The sequence below is a fragment of the Canis lupus genome, chromosome 38 (genome assembly GCF_003254725.2).
Source record: "Canis lupus dingo isolate Sandy chromosome 38, ASM325472v2, whole genome shotgun sequence".
NCBI classification, from domain to species: Eukaryota; Metazoa; Chordata; class Mammalia; order Carnivora; family Canidae; genus Canis; species Canis lupus.
Window position 1 is genome coordinate 22,265,698 of NC_064280.1, and position 21,290 is coordinate 22,286,987.

The following is a 21,290-nucleotide window of genomic DNA, read 5'->3' on the forward strand; positions in this document are numbered from 1 at the left end:
GAGCTCTGACTGCTCCAATAGTGGCCCTATGGCACATCATGCATTTTCTAGAGCAGTCCACTGCCTTTGTCACATCTTGTCACATAAACTCTTGAAAAATACAGTCTCTGCAACCATGATACTCTCTCAAGTCCAAGAAAGAGGCTAGATTTCAGAGTCAGACAGACTTAGATTCTGATCTCAACTTGAGTAATGTATGAGACACTCCACCCCCCTGGGTTTCAGTTTCCTCATCTGTAAAATGGGAATACTTATACTTAAGGTTATAATTGTTGGAAAAGTTGTTGAGAAGATTAAAGAATATGATAAATGTAAGATTCCAGAATCGTGCCCATCCTACAGTAGTCGCTAAATAAATACAACTTACCCCCTTTCCTTAGCTATTTCATAGCATTAGAGTGAGATTCCCCCCTCACAAACACACACAAATACAGACGTAGAGACACACTCTACCACTGTGTCCCACCACTATGTCATTCTTTCAGATCCAAAGATAATACTTTAGCCAATGACAATTAAACCATGTAGGATTAAGTTGGCAGAAAATGTCACAGGTAGAAAACAGAAGAGCAACTCAGATTGGGACCATTAGCAAGGGCAAGTGGATTCTTTTTTTTTTTTTTTTAAGATTTTATTTATTTATTCATAGGAGACAGAGAGAGAGAGAGAAAGACAGAGACACAGGCAGAGGGAGAAGCAGGCTCCCCAGAGGGAGCCTGATGCAGGACTCGATCCCAGGACCCCAGGATCACAGCCTGAGCCAAAGGCAGACACTTAAACCCCTGGGCCACCCAGGTGCCTAAGCAAGTGGATTCTTAACAGTAGTGGTAGGAGGAGACTAAAAGACAAACACTTTTCCCTTATTTTGTCCTGAAATCATACTGGAAAGGAATATATTGGAGAGAGAGGGATTTGGGGAACTAGTAGGTCCCCACCAGCAATAAAACACACTGCAGACCCACAGGGAGGGAAAAATACCATGAGGCTCCATTTTCTTTTAACAAAAACATCAAGTTAGAATACCAGGGGGTTCACTTGAGTGATGGCTTCCTTCCTCCCCCTCCTGACAGAGCAGGTCTCCACTCCAGAAATTAAGGTGTTGAACTGGACCCAGGAGAATGGGAACTGCAGCATGATGCTGGCCTGCGAAGTGGAAAAGGGGGACAATGTGGTTTACAGCTGGAGTGAGAAACTGGGGATTGACCCACTGATCCCAGCCAACAGTTCTCACCTCTTGCACCTCAGCCTCGGCCCTCAGCATGTCAACAACGTCTATGTCTGCACCGTGAGCAACCCCGTCAGCAACCGCTCATGGTCCTTCAACCCATGGTCCAAGTGCAGGCCAGAGTCTTCGGGTGAGTGCCCTGATGGGGGCTAGTGTGGTACATTGATGATATGGGCTCAGTCCCCACTGTACTAAATGCTCTGTTTCCATAGCCATGGCCTCCACCCTGGTCATAATACTTTTCATTTTCCCTATAGTTGAGAAAAGCCTCCTCGTGTGTGTTCAGTGAATGCCCTCTGCTCATAATCACCAGGTTGGCATATGCTCAGTTCACACTTGTCAATGATAAGAAATGATGGAGCCAGACTCAGAGTGCAGGCCTTCCAGTGGTGATTCTTCCTCTCCCCTCCTGTCTTGGCTCCAAGCTGCAAGGGTAGCTGGGTGAGAGAGTGCAGGTGGCAGGCCCTGACTCCCCAGTCCATACTCCACTAATGGTGGGACTGGTCTGTACCATCAATAAGTACTTGTTGACCACTTATGCACAGAAAATTGGGCATGAATACGATACACGATCTCTGCTCTCCAGCAACATGTTGTAAAGATAGAGACATGGAAGGTTTGCTCAATAATGAGATGCAGGATATAATGGAGGGCCATATTGTATGGAATGGACTGTAAATCTCATAGCAAGTCAGAAGGCCAGGGAAGTCAGCAATCTGACTGAGACCTAGAATGTGAGGTTTAGGAATAATAATATTAGTATATGTGCTGCCGAAGTGAGCACTAGGAATAATAATAAATCATATAGTACTTTGTTATTGGAAGGGTACTTTCAATGATGTAATCTCTCTTGAGCCTCACAACAAACTTACCAGATCCGTGTTAGTATCATCCTCATTGTACAGATGAGGAACTTGAAGGTCATAGCATTTAAGTACCCTCCCGAAGTTTCTTCAAATTATAAACAGTAAAATTAGTACCTGAACCTAGACCTTCTGACTGCTCATTCTCCAGGAACAAAAGCATCATTATTCTGGTAAAAAAGGAAGGGAGGGCTGATTAAGTAACCATCTGAGGTTGGAATATTGTGCTTAGTTTGACGAAACTTTTTTGAGGTTCTACTAGGTTCCAGAATTGTGGTGTCTGTTGAATATACAAAGATAAAATAAGACATGATCCTTGCTCTCAAGGAAGGAAGGAAGGAGAATGTTCTGTAAATAACTGATCCTACATTGTGTAGTGTGATGGGCAGAACAGAAATAACAGAGAGGGAACAATGATTAACAGTATCTGAGGGAATCAGAGAGAGCATCACAGAAGGTGTGACATAAACTGGATTTTGAAGAATAAACAAATTATCTAAGCAGATAAAAGAAAGACATTCCAGGCAGGGGGAAATGTAGAGGCATCTAGGTCTTGTCCTAGATCATCCTATAGGGGATGGGAAGTAATAAAGCACTTTGGGTAGAGGAGTAACATGATCAGTTTTGCATTTTGGGGAGAAAATTCAGTGGTATGGGGAATAGGTGGGAGCAGGGAAGAGGCAGCAGAAAGAGAAACCAGCTGTGGGGAAGAGCCCCTGTTGCAGTGATCCATCAAGAGATGACAGGCCTAGGCCAAAGCAGGGACCATTAGTTTAATGAAGACTTCGTACAAGGGACATTTCAGCCTTGGGACGAAGTGGTGGGGTCTGAGGGTTTATTAGGGATCTCTTCGTCATGCCATTTTTCTAATGACATTTGTCCAGGATCTGAGTCATATATTCATCCTTCTTCCGATGGCCACTTCATTATTTTCCAGTAAGAAACATCTAAATGTCTCTTGCTAAGAAGCATCTTTATCGCAAAGTCCAAGTCTTAGGGTGCTACAGAGTACTCTGGGGAGGTCATGCAGAGCATGTTGATGGGTCAGCAGTGTGTGACTTGCTGCTGTCCTTCGCGAACACCTTCTGAAATAGTTATATCTACGCTAGAATGAATATTAGAACATCTTAAGTAATTCAACTAAAAGGGAATGCCCCTGGAAGCTCATCTTGAAAAGAGGACCCTTTTCAGTAGATTAGCAGAAAGTTGGCTCAGCAAGTCTGGGTTTGCTCAGAGGAAGAGACAAGTGACACTACCAGTGAGCCCTGGGGGCTCCCCCTTTCTAACAAGGCCATTTCTTCAAACGGGAGCACCCATTGCTACAGAGTCATCTAGATGTTCCCCGCACAGAGGCAGGTCCCTCTTTCACGTACTCCCAGTCCAGTCAGCCTGACAATAGCGGTGGGAGGATGGAACCTGGTACGTCCCACGGGCCTTGTCAAATGGCCACAAGGGCAGGGGAAGCCGAGGTGTGTAGTGCTTAGCTGGACAGCCATGTGACTGGGCAAGATGCGTGCTGCCACGGAAGAAGGTGGACAACCGTGGGCGCAACCAGTAGCCTCTGCCTCGCATTGCTGTGACCTCTGTAGAAATGTTTACTTGGACGGTCTTGGATCTTAAATTAGTGCTTGGTTTGTGAACATCCTTCCCCCACCCCCAATTCTGAGTGGAAGCCACCAAACACCGAGGTATTTTTTGAAGATGGCTGGCTGCTTCAAGTCGCTGTGTGCCTTGCAGACTGCCTTGCTGAGAGAACCACATGAAAGGCAGGAAAGAGGTCTGGCATTCTCAGACCGTTATGGCAGAAGCATCTCAGATCTCCTGGGGGCAAGCTATATTTGTGTCTCAGAGTCTTTTTCGTTTTCTTCTGTGTCTCCTTAAAGAATAAGTTTTGGGGACTTGAGGAGAGAGAGAAGCTTTGTGTTTCTGTGGCAGCAGACTTTCAGAGATAAGAAAAAGAAAAGGCCTCTAGCATTGTCCTTGGAGGCAGGGCTACTTGCCAAGAAGGTTTTATATTTAAACCACAGCCAATAGGGTAGAGGACCAAAGGGTGGGGACTCTTCATAAATGGTGTCGGAGTCCTCAGTCAGTCTCCTCGGCTGCTTCTCAGAGGCTCCAGGGGGGAAAGGGCCCCAACCTCTTCTTTAGGAATTTTCATATTGGATTTCCTCATGAATGAACAGTAGGGCCTATGGGCCCCAGAACAACATTGCTCTCCCTGACTGCTGAGTGCCATTCTGAGAGGCCTCACTACATGACCGAGGAAGAAGAGGGAGAGCTGGAGTTTTCTGTCACAGGAAACAGTGGTTTGAAAATGGGAACACAGGTGGTGCTGTGGGCGCAGAACACCCTCTCTGCCTGGTTCCATTTCATTTTATGAAGCATACACTAAGTAGGTCATCGCTCATTCCCTTCGAATCCTGCTTTGAGTCACTCAAAAGTGACCCTGCATTCCTTCTGAAACCTTCTTATATTCAGCACCCTGATCATTCTTAACCAAAGGATACATGACAGTCCTCCTCCCAGCTTTGTTCTATGGCTTCCGATTTAATTTATCTCCCTTCATCATGTACTTATTATTGCCCGTAACCCTACATTGTATCAGGTAGGGCGTGGTGCAAATAAAGCATAAGGAACAAGGTCTACCTTCAAGAATTTATGATCTAGGTGGGATTTCTATACCTTACTAGGTAGAAAAATATTATCATCTTAAGAAACCTCTACTAGAATTCTTCTTTGGAAAGGAACAGGATATACACTTAATTTAAATGTTAGAGAGCAGAAGGGGAGACCCTCCCCCAAGGAATCCAGCTGTGGTTTAGATGTTTCTGTATGAGAAAGAGGACAGATCTGGCTTGGGTAGATATAGGGAGGGAAAAAGAGGGTCTGAGCCCATCAGATAGTGGAAAGCCACCAGGTTCACAATGGAATCTGTTCCCTGCAAAGTTTCAACCGTTCAGTCGCAGATTTACACCCACAGAATTCTTGGTGTAGGTTTTTACCTTTTTGTGTGTGGAAAACCGATCAAGGCACTGCACCTTGCACCGAGGATAGCCCAGACTACAGCAAGCAGAGCCACACGAGCAAAGACTTGGAGGACCATGAGGAAGTCATTACCAGAAATTGCAGGAGTCATGGGCAGTCTGATCCCAACAAGCCATTAAAGTAGCATTTTGTCCATATTTACCCAAATTGTCAAGGGCACAGAGTTCCTGACATTTAGTTTCCATATAAACATCTATATCATTAGATAATAGTACCAAATAGATGAGCACCGAGTGCAAGACCTCTTGGACCTGCTAGTTAGGGAAACTGAGTCATAAGCAAACAAGATGGGGCTGGAGTGTTTCTGAACACCAGCGAAAGGTCTTCTTTGGATGTGAGATCAAATCTATCTTCTCTCCTTCCAGTCAATCAACAGGAATTTACCAAGGACTTATTGTATACCAAGTCCCAAGATAGCCACAGAAGAGGTAAAGAAGTGGCCTCTGGCCTCTGAGAGGCTAGCAGCTATGTGGGGCAGTTGAGGCTAGTGGAAAGAGATGGCATTTACGTACCACATTTATGCCCCAGGCATCTCTCTGGACACTTTCCATAATTATTTCCTTGACTCTTGAGAAAGACTCTGTGAACTGAATATTGTTGTGCTCAATTTTCAGTCAAGGAGACCAAGGACCCAGAAGTTAGGAGCAGTCTATCTGAGGTTGCAGATCTATCAAGTAGTAAGTCCAGAATCTGAATCCACTTATCTGATTCCAAATGACCTCCCTGAAAATGGTCCTTACAGCAACAGTAATACCGCAGCTCAGGTTCTAAGATGCATGGCATAAACCAAGGTGCGGCAAAGTCCCAGGGAGAAGAAAAAAGAATGGGAGCTAGAATGGTCAGGGAAACTGATACAGAGGTAGTAAGATTGGTCAAAGGGTCAACACTGGGCGGGCCTGGTGGGTAGCTGAAGGTGAAGCAGGAGGAAAGGGGCGCACAGCAAGAATGGGCAGATGTGGGAGAGAGGGTACTGGGGGCACGGGCACCTCTCAGGGCTTTCCCTGTGGGAATCCCATCATCATAGGCCAAAACACAAAATGTGTCTATAGTTCCCATCCCGCCCAGCTCTGCCATCCACTTCTCTGTGACTCTGGGTACACCTCCAAATAAAATTAGCGGGTTGGATAAGACAGTGCCATAGCTCCTTTAGCAATTGAAAACCTCCCTCTATGGACCTATCACTTAAATCCTCCAAGAGATCCATATTGCTTTGTATCCAAAGAGTAGGAGAAAAATTAGGGATTTTGAAATATCTCTCAGGACAAAGGCCAGCTTGACTCTCAGGTCTGACCAGAGTAGCAGAAGCTGGACATTTATGTTATAGGACAAAGGTAGCAGATGGCTTTCATCCTCCTGACAACCTGGAAAAGAAGGAGACAGCTGGGGCATTGGTCTGAGCTCTGGCTCAGTCATCCTCAGTTCATGTGAGTAGGTGGGCAGCAGAGCTGTTGGCAGCAGGAGCCAGGAAATAGGACAAAGGCTCACTTTGGGGTTGATACCAGTCCAGTTTTGTCATCTCCTACTCTAGTTTAGAGGCATCCCCTTGTGTGTTGGTTTTTTACTTTATTTGTATCTCCAGTGACATTTGAGAGAACTATTACCTTTTAAAACGGTTTAAATGGTTGGAGCATTTGTCCTTAAATTAACTGTTGTTTTTGAAGATCCCAATGTAGGTTAGGGAAGAAGAAAGAGGAAATAATCTCAAAATAGTCAGAGCGACTATAACAATTTGCTGGGTCAGTTCCATGAGCTGATGGAACATGGTGGTGTTTGGCTACCGTCTCTGCTTCTTGTCTTCAGATTTGGGATTTTTCTCCATGGATCCCTGGCGTTGGCAGCATAAGCCCTGAGTGAGTCTCTAAACACAGATCTTACTCTTGTGCTGTCCCAGACACATGTGCACGCACACACACATGCCCCAGCTGCGAGGAGGATTCTCAGGGGCCGCGAGCTGCTCAGAGGAGGACGGCATGGAGGACAGCTCCAGAGCAGTGGTGTCTCCATGCTGGAAATCTTAGACTTGATATAAATTCAGGAGTCTTACTAAAACTCTCTGCTGGCCCCTTGGCTTTTTGATCGGGTCATATGGCATGACAGTCTGCCGACGTTGGTCTCTGGCAGGGTTAAAGCATGTTTATTTGGGGCAGGAAGTCTATAATCAAGATGTTCACAGGCTGGTTCACTGAGATTCCCTGGGATGACTTGATGTATTAAGAGGCCGAAAAAGAAAAAGGAAGAAGCTTTTCAAATCCCGGAGGCAAGCTCTGGTTAGCTATGAGGGCTGAAGGTCCACTTGGAATTTGGTGGGATGCCTTTGATCAATTCACTGACTTTAGTCTGTAGCTTTGTTCAACTATGTGAACATCTGAATTGTGTCTGCAAGGACTCTGTTCCTCTGTAGCCTGCCTATTCCTTTCAGTTTCTCCCAAAAAAATCCACCCCAGGTTCATCAACAAGCAGACTAATTCCACAATCATCCTAATAAACTATCCTGACACATTAATGTTAACACCTGCTGTTATACTACAGCTGACCCTTGAACACATGGGTTTGAACTGGGCAGGTCCATTTATATGTAGGTTTTTTCTTTTTTCTTTTCTTTCTTTCTTTTTACAAACACAGTACAGTAAAGGAAATGTATTTCCTCTTTCTGTGGCTTTCTTAACATTTTCTTTTCTCTAGCTTACTTTATTGTCAGAATACTGTACGTAAAACATATAACATGGAAATATGTGTTAATCACCTGTTTATGTTATCAGGAAGGTTTCGGCTAACAGTAGGTTATCAGAAGCTAAGTTCTGGGAGAATCAAAAATTATACATGGATTTTCAACTGTGTTGGGGGGGTCAGTACTCCCAACTCCCACGTTGTTCAAGGGTCAACTGTATTTAGAGCCTTAATGTTATGATTTTACTTAGAATCCTGGTGCTTCAGATTGATCCCACTGTTCATTACCTTGGGGTAACTCACCCCAAGCCCATAAGTCTCTCTGACTCTCCAAGAAGTCCGTCTTTAGCAATCAGCCACTTTTCTACCCCAAGACCAAGCTCTAGTATTTGAAGGTCTCCATGCCTGCTTCCTTATGCACAAAAATGGGATTAATGAGAATAACTACCTTGTAGGATTAATTCCATTCACACATACAATGCACTAAAAATGGCCCATCGACGATCCTCCTTAATTGTCTATTAGTATCTTAGTAAGCCAAATGTGTTGTTTGCTGGGTCATTAGGTCTCACTGACTGTTTTCCAAGGTACTACTCCCAGCTTAGAAGGATTTGGCGAAGTGGGTAAAGGAGAGAAAGAAAAAAAAAAAAGGTGGCTCCGCCACTTTGCTACTTCTCTAGCACTCGTATTAAGCATTGGAATCCCTGAGAGGAAAACATACATGCTTTTCTTTCAGTTCAGGTCCAGTGGGTTCCATATAGTTATTTGCATGGAGGACAATAATAGCACTATTATGTTTATTTTTAAACAACAAAAGTCGGCCATTCTTCCTCCCAGTGTCACATGAGACTGGTGTGGGAGTGTGGGGACAGCAGGTGGAACCAGAACGTTCTTTGTACCAAAATGGATACAGGACTCATCGGCGATTTAAAACTAGGGAAACGGGCAAGAGACATTGACTTGGGACAAATAAAGATGAGTCTGATTTTAGATATGTGATCATTGAGGTACAAATTAAGCATTTGGATAGAAAAATCTTTATGGAACTTGGGAAATTTCCATAGGAAATGAGGAAAGTCAAGTATGGTGAGAGAAATTAGGATAAGAGAACAGGTAGGAAATCTTCAGTTGTCTGAAGCTGCTGTCTGAAACCATCAGAATGGATGTGTCCCCTGAGAGAGAACACGAGACTTGGTCTCCCCACTTCCATGAAGGATGTTTTTAAACTCACAGTACTGTTGAGATCGCCCTTTAATTTTTTTTTTTTCAGTGCCAAGACAATGGAGACTGTATGCTGGGCTCTTCTTAGGGGGTATCGTTGGTGTCATCTTGATTTTCGAAGTGGTATTACTGCTGTTGAGAAGAAGAGGTAGGTGTCTGACAATAAAGAGATTCATATCAGACTTTGTGGTAAGTAGGGAACCTCTCCGCACAAGCAAAGACTTGCTTGCACAGCTTTGGCTTTCTGCATGAAGCACTTTTGCAATAACACTAAGTACACATACCCTGGGACCTTCCACAATTCAGTCTAATTCAATATGTCTTGATCCCTACTAGGCCATGGGGGTGGAAAGAGGGCTGAGCCATAGGTGTTGAATGTGGGAGACACTACACAGATCATTCACGCTCGATATAACTAGCCCTGTGGGAGGGGTGGGTGGGGGATGCTGCAGGGGGCCAGACAAGAGGCTTGACTATGCTCCTAGATGCCCAATCCAGGGGGCTCTTGGATCTCATTCAAGAAAAGTTACAATTACAGATGAATAAAAGGGCGTTATAATAAGATATTGTCATCCAAAGGTTGAAACCTTTCTACAATTTCTTTTTATTCTTGCGATATCCCTCTGAGAACAGTGAGTGAGTTGTTTCTTCGTGACTTAGCAGCGGGGTAATGGAGGCATAGAGAAGCCATGTGACTCGTGCAAGGTCACCCAGCCAGCTAATGAGAGAACCAGAACTGTAACTATGTCTCCCAACAACCAGGCCACGTGCCACTGGGAAGGCCCGCGTGTCGTTGGGAAGACCCACAGGGAATGCTCTTTACTAAGATTTTTGTACAAATTCTGACTCATCTTAGGAAACTGTGCAATTTATGAGGTTGCTTAAGGCCAAACTAAACAGTGTGGAAGATCACCCAGGGTACCTGGTAAGGCCCAGTTACCCCTTTGCAGTTTAAGTGCCTAGAGGATGTGTCTCCTGACCACCCCTCCAAGGGGTCCCCTGAGTCCACATCACAGGGCAGGGCGCCTGGCCACACTTTTGTCACCTACCCACACCAAAGTCAGAAGGTCCTGCCCCCAGACCAGGACAGGTCCCTGGGCTGGCCTTCCCACGGTGGGACAGGATTTGATCCTCACACACCAAGGTGATAGCTGATCTTATTCTCAAGTAGATCAGCATTCTCACGTGTAACCTTCTTGAAAAAGCCCTTACCACAGCACTCTGTGCTGGCTTTGCTGGTATCAGAAAGTCTAGATCACAGCACAGCCACCTACTTTTATCTCATTTCCTCCAACTGAGAGTTAGTTGGGGAGGGTGGGGGTAGGGTGATTCAGACAGAAACTGTGATGAGAGCCTAAGGGGATGGGTAAGGCACCCACATTTGGCTTAGATAATAGGGAAAGAGTGAGATACCAGGGTTAAGAAAATGGAGATTAACGCAGCCATGCTAACCTAGCCAGAGGGGGTGCCAGGATCCTAACTCACATGCTTTCCTCAACTACATTTTGCTCATCGCGTGGTTGTGCTCTGAAGGGAATAATGCCCCTCATCTCCCTCTGAAGGGAACAAGTCCCTGTCACCCCCCCAGCCGATATCCATCCTCATCTCCAGCCACCCTGTATTACTTGTAAGCCAAGAACTTGAAAGCCTTGCCTCAAATCTGTGGGAAAACCTATATTAATTGTTACACCCTCTGCAAGACTTTGCTCAAGAGATTCTTTTGGCACCTTGTGATGCTGTCACCTCCAAGAAGCTGCCTGGCTCTGAAGGTTTTCAAATGGTTTCTCTGGCAATTTCATATTCAGAAAACACTGGTTAAAAATATGGGATTTGGCCTCAGACACACTTACATTCAAATGCAGACTTTGCCACTGACAAGCTCTGTGACTAAGTGAGCTAGCTCTCCTCTGCAAGACCGGATGATATTATGTACTGCACGGTATTGTTGTGGGGATCCGTGAGTCATACACAGCGACTACCAAGTCCAGTGGCGTCCATGGATAGACGATGGATCATGGACCGATGCATGATGGATGGATGGATGGATGGATGGATGGATGGATACATATGTACACACATAGACAAACCTTTTTTTAAATTTTTTTTTATTTATTCATGAGAGACAGAGAGAGGCAGAGACACAGGCAGAGGGAGGAGGCTCCATGCAGGGATCCCGATGTGGGACTCAATCTCGAGACCCTAGGCCGAAGGCAGGTGCTAAACCACTGAGCCACCCAGGGATTCCCATAGACAAATCTTTTAATGGAGTAAATTAAAACCTCAATGTTTAAGTCCTATGGCCAACAGGGGAAGGCACTAGAAGCATCTGGGAATAGTCCTCAGAGCAGATTTAAGTACATGAAGTCCTGATAACAAAGGACAACTTTGTGCTTCAGGAAACAGTTGGAAAGGATGTTACACAGTCCACAACTTCATTTTACAGCTACGGTAAAAGAGGCCCATTTGGATGACAGGTTTTGTCCAACACCACTGAGGGCAGGATACAGACCCCCTACTGCGAAGGCCACGACCTTTCTCATTCAGCCCTAGGTCCTCACGACTTTGAGCCTATTTGAGCTAACTCCTGAAACCTGCTCTGGCACCGGGAAGGAAAATACATGACTGGACAACCTTGATCCAGTGGTTTTCTAGGCAGCAATATTCAGCCTCACTCCTCCTGTCTGAGCATTTACGACTGTCCAGCCTGAGCTGACCTGAAAGTCGCAGTCCCTGAGGACTGCTCTGTTCTCCACTCATTTCCTTACGGCCTGAGGACAGTGCAGGGCGGGCATGCCTAACTTTGCAAACACCCTTGGATTTGAACTGAGAGGCTATATTTCACAGACCTAAGCTGCACCCTCCCTGTTATTTCCCCCGTCACCCTGACCTCTATCCTCTGTTCTACACGTGCACGTATACGCACACACGCACACATGCACACTTTGTAGCCAGTGTCAATCCTGGCCAAAAAAAAAAAAAAAAAAAAAGTAAATCCTGGGCCCACCAGGCCCTCCATGCCCACCCCCACACAGGAACATCATACATGGACATTCTTTAATTCTTTGAGTTTCCCCAATGGCTGCCTATCATTTCCCCCTCCAAGGATCATACCCTCATGCAGAACATCCTAGCATCTTCACCACACATATACATAGTTGGTCTTTCTCTTCCAAATAAAAACATATTTCTCCTAGGTGCTTTTCCCTCAGAAACATGCTCCTAGTTTTTTTTAAGAGGATAAATTTATTGGTGTTAAAATAAGTCCACCCTGAAGACTTATGTGTGGTTTCCTCTGGGCCAAGCATCCACTGCCTCTACCTGGACTTTGCAGTAGTCCCCAAATTAGCTCCATGTTTTAGTCAGGCACTCTCACTCCATCCTTCTCACTGTTGCGTGATGCGTGTAAAGAATAGCAGGAAACATTAGAAAGAGTGAGATAGGTCTACTGCACCAGCGTGGAATATGTGCTCAACACACATAAGTGAAAAGATGAAGTTACGCAGAAGGGTGTATAGAATGGCCCTATTGCATTAAAAAAAAAAAATCTGTATAGCAAATGTCCCGAACTGCACTGTCTCATGTGATAGTCACTCATCATGTGTGGCTGCTTCAGCTTAAATTAGTTGGAATTAAATACAATTTAAAATTCAGTTCCTCAGTTGCATTAGCCATAGTTCAAGTAAGTGCTCAAGAGCCCCCCGCGGCTTGTGGCTAACACATCAGACTGCAGAGAGAACTGCACAGAGCTGGTCTGGATGGATATTCATCAAACTTAAAAGTGATTGCTTCTGGGAATGAAATTGCGTTGGCTAATGGGGGAGGAGGGACACACTTTTTTTTTTTTTTACCTTATATAATTTTAATTTTTGTAACGAGAATGGATTAGTTCTATAATTCAAAAAGAAAAAGATTAAAAACTGGTTACACATTAAAAAGTTCTGCAACATGTTAAATTCCAGAGACCCTGGGCTCTGAGCAAAGTTTCCGGATGGTGGGTGTCAGAATGACACTGTTACTTTATTTTCCAATCAGTCCCCGGGGGCCTTCCATCTTACATCTCTTCCCCTATGCACACGTAAAGTGCCCCAGAAACACAGTGAAGCACCGTGCAACAAGCGGGAGAGTACAAAAGGGTAATGAGCTCTGTCCTCGGAGAACTTACAATCCTATTAGGAGACCAGATATGCACATTAAACAATAGAGATTAAAATAATTGAACGGCATTCCAGTTACATGTAACACATCCTGGGAATTTAGGCTGCCAGGCATTGTTCTAAACATTTTACAAATAGTATCTCATATGATCATCACAACGGCCCTGTGAGGCAGATACTTCAGTCCCATTTCACAGAGAAATAGAGAGATCAAGTAACCAACCTAAGGCCATGTGACACATGTGTGGGGTGGGGGTTGGGACTTGGTGTTTGTTCCTTTGGGACCCCTGGGGAAGATGGCTATGCAGTGGGGGGTAAAGACCCGACAAATCCTAGCAGAGTTTGTGCATGGGCCGGAGAGAGATAACCACTGTGATTTCTTTTCCCCAGGTAAAACAAATCATTACAAGCCAACAAAGGAAGAAAAAAGCCTTACCATCTATGCCCAAGTCCAGAAATCAGGTGTAAGTTCTATACTTTCTTTGTCTAGGGTGGACCTGTCATGTTTCCTGAGGGATTCCTGGCCAGTCCACCTTGTGTGTCTGACACTCATGGTTCTACATGGGTTCTGGAGCAGAGGAAATTAGGGAGGCGGAAGTCAAGAACAACTTCAGTGTCAGATGGGACTATTTATTATTTGAAATAATGGAAAACATGGGAAGCCTGGGTGGCTCAGCGGTTGAGCATCTGCCTTCGGCTCAGGTCATGATCCCTGGGTCCTGGGATCGAGTCCCACATTGGGCTCCCTGCATGGAGCCTGCTTCTCCCTCTGTCTGTGTTTTTGCCTTCTTTCTGTGTCTCTCATGAATAGATGAATGAAATCTTTTAAAAATCTTAAAAAAAAAAAAAAGAAAAGAAAGAATGGAAAACACTGGATGATCTTCTGGTCATCTGTGTCTTCATAAGGGAAAAATGAGGAAGTGAGAAACACAAGACCCATGACTCCTCCAGCCCTGGCATTCCAGGTGTCTATGGTTCCATTACCAAACTCTCCCCTCTCTGGGGACAAGGGCACAGGCTTGCAGACAGAGGGAGGGTTCAGAAGGGCTGTTGTATGGCGTGTTGAGCTGATCCAAGTGTAGGAGTGTGCAAAGTGCCGTGGAGACAGGGAAGGGGGATCTTGAGGATTTTGGTTGGAGAGATGGGAGGTGATATGGAGGCTGGAGATGAAAGAAAGTGAAACTTGATGGAGGGAGGGTGGTTGGACTGAGCCAGAAGAGAGGAATGAAGAACTAGTCATGACGAAGTCGAGGAGCAGATATGTTAGGAGTAAGAGGGAGGCTAAAGGAATACGGTTAGATGGGAAGATAGTCTAGTTCTGCGGACTTGAAGGCAGCTCTAGGTGATGCACAGGCCAGAATCTGGCTGGCCAGAGGAAGCAAACTCTAGAGTAAAGAACATGAGGGTAAAGGTAGCTTTGATTAGCACCTTGGAAAATTGCATCAGATGACAATAAAGGCCTTTCTGGTCACCAGAGATGAACCCTAGGACAAAGCTCATCTTTCTGCTGCCGCCTACTGGCCTGGGGCCTTTAATACACAGATCATCACCACGGCTGAGGACCACCCTTCATTTATTTAAATGTAGGAGAGTCCCAAGACTAACGTCCACCCCTGCATTTACACATTTAGTAACCAGTTTCAACTTTAGCAGAGTGCCTTCCCTATCTGGTGCTGCTAGCATCCCTCTTTTTACTGTAAAGTATGACATATATACCAGAAGGGCACAGAGTATAAATGTCAGCTCAGTGAGTTACCCCATCGTGTTATCTAGTAAAGCAAATCTTCCCGCCTTGTTTTTCTCCAACGGGTTTCCCTATTCTTGTCCCTCTGTACTTTTGTATACATTTCAGAATCAGTTTCTCAAGTACCAGAAAAGGGGAAAAGTCCTATTAGGATTGCATTGAATCTACAGACCTGTTTGAGGAGAAATTACATCTTTCAGTATCGAATGCTCTAATACAGCATAACCACCACCCAGATCAAGGAACAGAATATTGCCAGCAACCCCCACAAGCCAGCCTTGTGCCCGCCCCTTCATCTCTATTCTCTCTCTCCTCACCAAAGATATCACCACCCTAACATCTAAAAATATACTTTAGCTCTCTCTTTCTTTATCTTTATAAAAATGGAATTTTACAGTATTTTCCCCCTTGGGTCTGTTTTTTTCCTCAATATTACTTTCATGAGATTCATATGTCTTTGATGATATGATATGATATGCTTGATATAATGCATTCACTTTCATTGCTTTATAGAATATCAGTGTATGAATGTACTAGAGTTTTTTAAAAGATTTTATTTATTTATTCATGAGAGATATATAGAGAGAGGCAGAGGCATAGGCAGAGAGAGAAGCAGGCCCCATGCCGAGAGCCTGATGCAGGACTTGATCCCAGGACCCCGGGATCACGCCCTGGGCTGAAGGCAGATGCTCAACTGCTGAGCCACCCAGGCGTCCCTGAATATACTGGAGTTTATCTGGTTGACTATTGAGGGACATTTGGGTTATTTCCAGTTTGAGACTCTTATAAAAATTCCAACTGTGAACATTCACATGTGTGTCTCTTGGTAGATACATGCACACATTTTTGTTGGGTATGTACCTAGAAGTAGAATTGCTGAATCATACGGTATGCATATCCTCAAATTGGCTAGATGAAGCAAACTGCTTTTCGAAGTAAGCGCACCAATTAACTTTTAGGCCAGCTACAAATTCTAATCCACACTAGGTGTTAACAGCCTTTTTAATTTTAGTTATTCTATTGGATGTTTCTTTTTATAGTTTTATTTTGTATTCCCTTAATTATTAAGGAGGTTGGACAATGCTAATATTTATTGGTGATAGTAATACCCTTTCTTAAAGTGCCTGTTCCATCTCTTGCCCATTTTCCTTTGAATTTCAGGATTTTTAAAATGATTAGTACAAGTTCTTTAAATATTTTGAGCTTTTTTTACAGTTACATTTTATTTTATTGTTTAATTAAAACTTTTTAAAATTATTATTTGGCAGTTACATTTTAGCAAATACGCTCACCCATTCTGTGGTTTGTCTTCGCAATTTCTCGGTGACACCTTCTGCTAAAGAAAGGTCCTTAACTGCAGTGTAGAGCAATTCAACAATCTCTTCCTTTATAGATAATGCTTTTTGTGTCCTGTTTGAGAAATCTTTCTTTACTCCTGGGCAATGATGATATTCTATCATTTTCTAAAAGCTGTGTGGTTCATCTTTCACATTTATATCTGTTATGTATCTGAAAATGATTTTTGGAGCATGGTATGAGACGGAACAGGTTTTGTTTTTCTCCAGAGTGGGTTCTATCGACCACATACTGGAAAGATGGCCCTTGTCCCTGGTAGTTCCACCTTCACAAGCCAAGGGTCCATGTGCGTCAGGACCCATTTTTTGGTTCTCTATTCTGCTCCCTTTGCCTGTTTGTTTATGCTTGTGCCAGCACCATAGTCTTTACGAATTCATTATAGATTACAGATTCATAATAAATTTGATATCTGGTAAAATGTCTTCTCACTTGTTCTCATTCTTCAAGAGGTCTTGGCCATTTTTAGTCATTTGCATTTTCACATATATTTTGGATTTAGTTTGTCAAGTTCTACCTAAAAATCCTGCTGGGATTTTAATCAGAACTGCACAGACCACTTTGAGAAGACCATACGTACTAATAGTATTGGGTCTTTCCATTCACAAAATAATACATCCTTTCCTTCATGTGGGTCTTCTTTGGTTTTTCTAAATGATGTTTTACAGTTTTTCGCATAAAAGGACTTGCCCGTCATAATTTATGACTTGGCATTTGAGCATTTGAGGTTTTGGAATACTATCATCAACATTATCTTTTAAAAAATTTTTTTGGTTTCTAATATACTATTGATACATAGAAATATAATTATAATATAATTACTTTTGTATTTGCAACATTGCTAAACTCAGTTGTAAATTTTAGTCATTTATCTATATATGACTTGGAATTTCTCTGCCCATAATTGTATTATCTGTAAAAAATTGCAGTATATTTCTTCATTTTCAAATCACATCATTTCTCTTCCCTGTTTTACTGGCTGAGACACTCTTTCCAGTGTTGAATGGAAGTGTTAGAAGAGGCATCCTTGGATGGTTCCAAACTCAAAAGGGAAACTGTCAACATCTGACCATTAAATATGATTTTTGTTGAAGGTTTTTGGAGCTGCCTTTTCATCTGATTGAGAACATTCTCTTCTATTCCTGATTTGCTAAGGAATTGACATTGAATTTTATCAACACTCTCTCTGCATCTATTGATATGATCTTATGGATTTTTTATATTATTTTTTAAATTCTTATTTATCTGCTGAACCACACTGATCTGCAAAAACTACATTGCATTTGCATTCCTGGAATAGAAGCAATGAAGTCTGGCCCTTTTTAAATATTGCCTGGTTTTATTTTATTAATATTTTATTGAGAGGACGCTGTTCTGTTTAGGTTTTCGAGTGGAATTAGCCTACAATTTTCCTTTCTTGTAATGTTTGGGTGAGGTTTTGATACCAAGATTATGCTAACCTCACAAAATCAGTAGGAGTGCAAATTTGTTTCCTGGGGCCACCATAACAAATGTCTGCCGACCTGGAGATTTAAAACTTCAAAGTTATTCTCTAGCAGTTGTGGAGGCCAGAAGTCCAAGATGAAGGTATAGGTAGGGCCATGATCCCTTTGAAAATATTGCTTTACCTCTTCCAGCTTCTGGTGGCTCTGGACACTCTTTGGCATTAATTGGCTTGTAGCTACAGAAGTCCAATTTCTGCCTCCACCTCCACATACATTTCTTCTCTCTGCGTCTCTGGGCCTCCTTTCCCATCTCTTAAAAGGACACTCATCACTGGATTTAATCCAGCTTGACCCGAGTTTGAAATCCTTACCTTAATTATATCTGCAAAGACCCTCTTCCAAAGAAGGTCACGTTTAGAGATTCTGGATGGATCTATCTTTTGGGGATCACAGTTCAATCCACTATAGGGTATATTTCCTTTGGGCAGTATTAATGTTATTTCTCCCTTAAATATTTGGTAGGATTCATGGGTGAAGCTACCTGAGTCAGGGGTTCCTCTGAGGAAGGAGTGTTTTAAATTATATATTTATTATCCCATTCTCCTCCCTTTTCATAATTAAGCAACCTTTACCCCCTTTTTTTAGTTGCTAACCTCGAAATTATAAAATGCCTCCTTGACTCACCAAAGTCTAATATTTATTCTCTTCCTACACAACACTTCATCTTCCCTTTAACTTCACCTTCTGATTTACGTGTCTTTTTTGGCCTTTATTGTAATTTCATGTATGTTTAAACATAGGAGACATAATTATTTTTGTTTTACACATCAATACACATTTGCACTTACATTTTTATAATTTTCTTTGTTCATATTTGCAATGTTATATGAGATCATATAAAGGCTAACAATGTGGACAATGATTAAATGTTAACATTTCCTTTATTCTTATTTGTAACAGTCATATGATAGTGTTATAAAGATTAGAGTAACAGGGAAAATTATGCAACACACACTTGCTATCTGCGAGGGAATCCTTGTAGGTCTTATCAGGAGTGCTCCCTTGTATAACTCTGGGGAACACCACTCCCAAAGAATATGTGAGAATAATACCCCTGGAGTTTCTTGTAAATCATGTTCCCTGGACTCATGCCCTAACTGAAGACACCAAGATACAATAATGCACTAAGTTATTACAACTATATTTAAAAGAATTATCTAAATCCAGGTTAAAGTCCTGATGGGAAATCTAACAACACGCTAACTATGTTATGCTGAAGTGGTAAGACTACAGGTGGTTTCCTTTATCTCTTCTTCTCCTTTCCAAAACTTAACTAAACATTAAAAGCATGAGTTACTGACTTCTCTCCTGTACTTCTAAGTCAGGGCCTATCAAAGTCCTCTCAGATGGGAAGACAGGCAGGGGTGGATAAAGGTCTCTTAATTAAATTATTTCACAATCTCTTCATCTATCTCATTACTGCAAGTAATCCTTCCTTAAAGTCATTTTTTCTCCAACATATAGTATCTATGAGTTGTATGGGATCTTGAAAGTCATCTCTTTGAATCACCCAATTACTGCTTGAGTCATCCTCCCAGTATTACTTCCATAATGTTGGCTGGCTCCTTTTTACTAAAATATAGTCTGTGAACAAGCAACATTAGCATCACCCGGGATCTTATTAGAAATGCAGAACCTCAGGTCCTACCCCGGATTTTCTGAAACAGAACTGGCCTTCTAACAAGATGCCCAGGTAATGCGTATGCACATTCAAGTATGAGAAGCCCAGATCTAACGCAGCCACTTCTGGAAATGAGGAATCCCTTGTCTCCTAAGGCAATCCACTCCACATTTGAGCATCTCTTAGTGTCAGAAAGATCTTCACTATATTTAACCAAAATGTTTTCCCCAAATTCCAATCTTGGTTTATACCTGAAGGACTCTACAGAACAAGTTTAATTCCTTTTCTACATGACAATCCATCAAGTATATAAAGAGAAAGATCATGTTCCACCTGGAGTCTTCTTTCCTCCTGTAAGCCTTTTCAACTCCTTACCTTCTCCATCAGAGGACAGGATTCAGAGTTTCCTCACATGAAAACATGTTTCAAGTCTTGCTCTACATCCAGGAGAAATGGAGAGTAGCAATATCCTACCCCAGTGCCCCCAAAGTGTGTTGAAAGGATGATTTCCCTGGCATAAGTCTTGTTACCTCCATTTCACAGGGATGTGGTCTCAATTCACCCCTACACTGACTTTGTCCTAGTCTTATAGATTGTAGGCCATTTATTTAAAGTAACATCAGCTGAATTAAAAAAAAATGCCCAGGGCTATATTTGTGGGGAATGCGAAGAAATATAGGAAAAATTAGTCTGTTTGAAAAAAACAACATGTAAATATATCAGAGGGTTTTAAATATCATACAGTTAAGTGCAATCACGTATGAATTAGACTAATCTGGGGAATTTAAGTAGAGGAGAGGTCATTATAAGTTGGGGTAAGCAAAGAAAAAAAGCATGATGGGAAGAGCATGCACTTTAAGCCAAGAGGCCTCCGTGGGACTCCTGGCTTTGACGCTTCTTGGGTGTACATAGGAATATTAAGTCTTTCTGAGCCTTAGCTTCTCCATCTGTGAAACGTAACAATGGGATTTAGTGTACAGTCGATGTGAGACAAATGTGGCACCTGTGGAAGCATTGTAAACTGGCACACCTAATATGCTTATTAGTAAGTTCAGCACTCCGGCAGGGAAGAGAAGTCACGGGAAACCATGTCCTAGTAGGAAATAGCAGGAACAGCTGTGTGGGGTGGGGTGAACTCAGTGTGTTGGAGGTGACCGGACTGAGACAAATATTATGAAGATCCAGTTCCCTTCAGCTGCCCTGGTGACAGCCACACCAGTCCTGATGCACCACGAGGAAGACTCAAAACATCTGGAAATGCTCACGGTGAAGTGGGCGGCCTCACGAGGCTGTGAACTCCGTGATGCCACTTGGGGACTCCAAGCAGAGTCGTGAAAATTGAACTCGGGGGAATTTGCAGGAGCATTTCCACCTGGGAAGGAGGCTGGACCAGCTGACTCTGAGGGGTTTTCTAGCTCAAAGCCTCTGGATCTTGTGGTTCTCCGTGGGGGGAATTGGATGGAAACAACTCTGCTCGGCTGATTTCCGCTTTCTTTGCTTGCCTTGTAGTCTACTCAGAAGAAACCTGATCCCTTGCCAGCTGAGGACCCCTGCACCACCATTTATGTTGCTGCCACAGAACCTGTCCCAGAACCTGCCCCAGAACCTGTGCAGGTGAGGCATCTCTCTGAGCCTCCTCCCTGAAGGGAGGGTAGAGGTGGAAGAGGGGAACGGTGAGACATGACTAGAGCCAAAATAAAGCAGTCCTGAAGTGGGGGAGGCAGGCCTTAGCAAGTGGGTCACCAGGATCCTCCATGGCCTTGGCTGTGGGACTTCTGGGAGACCCTTCCTGGCTGCTCACATGGGGACACAGCTCTTTCTCTCTCACTAGTGTTTCTCTGAGAGCTGTCCAAAAACCACATCAGAATCAGCTGGCATATTTGCTAAAAATA

At 43.3% G+C, this 21,290-nt stretch overlaps 1 protein-coding gene across 2 annotated transcripts in view; it reads left to right on the forward strand.

Annotated features, from left to right (window-relative positions):
- Positions 1-21,290, forward strand: part of SLAMF1 (signaling lymphocytic activation molecule family member 1) — a 34,772-nt gene that overhangs the window by 9,325 nt on the left and 4,157 nt on the right. The window contains exons 3-6 of one of the 2 annotated variants that reach the window (XM_025420777.3): positions 1,071-1,355; positions 9,071-9,169; positions 13,566-13,639; positions 20,908-21,012. In XM_025420777.3, coding sequence (XP_025276562.1) covers positions 1,071-1,355; positions 9,071-9,169; positions 13,566-13,639; positions 20,908-21,012 — 563 coding nt within the window. Of the gene's footprint in view, positions 1-1,070; positions 1,356-9,070; positions 9,211-13,565; positions 13,640-20,907; positions 21,013-21,290 lie in introns of both variants that reach the window. The other variant, XM_035711271.2, reaches the window with a different exon arrangement.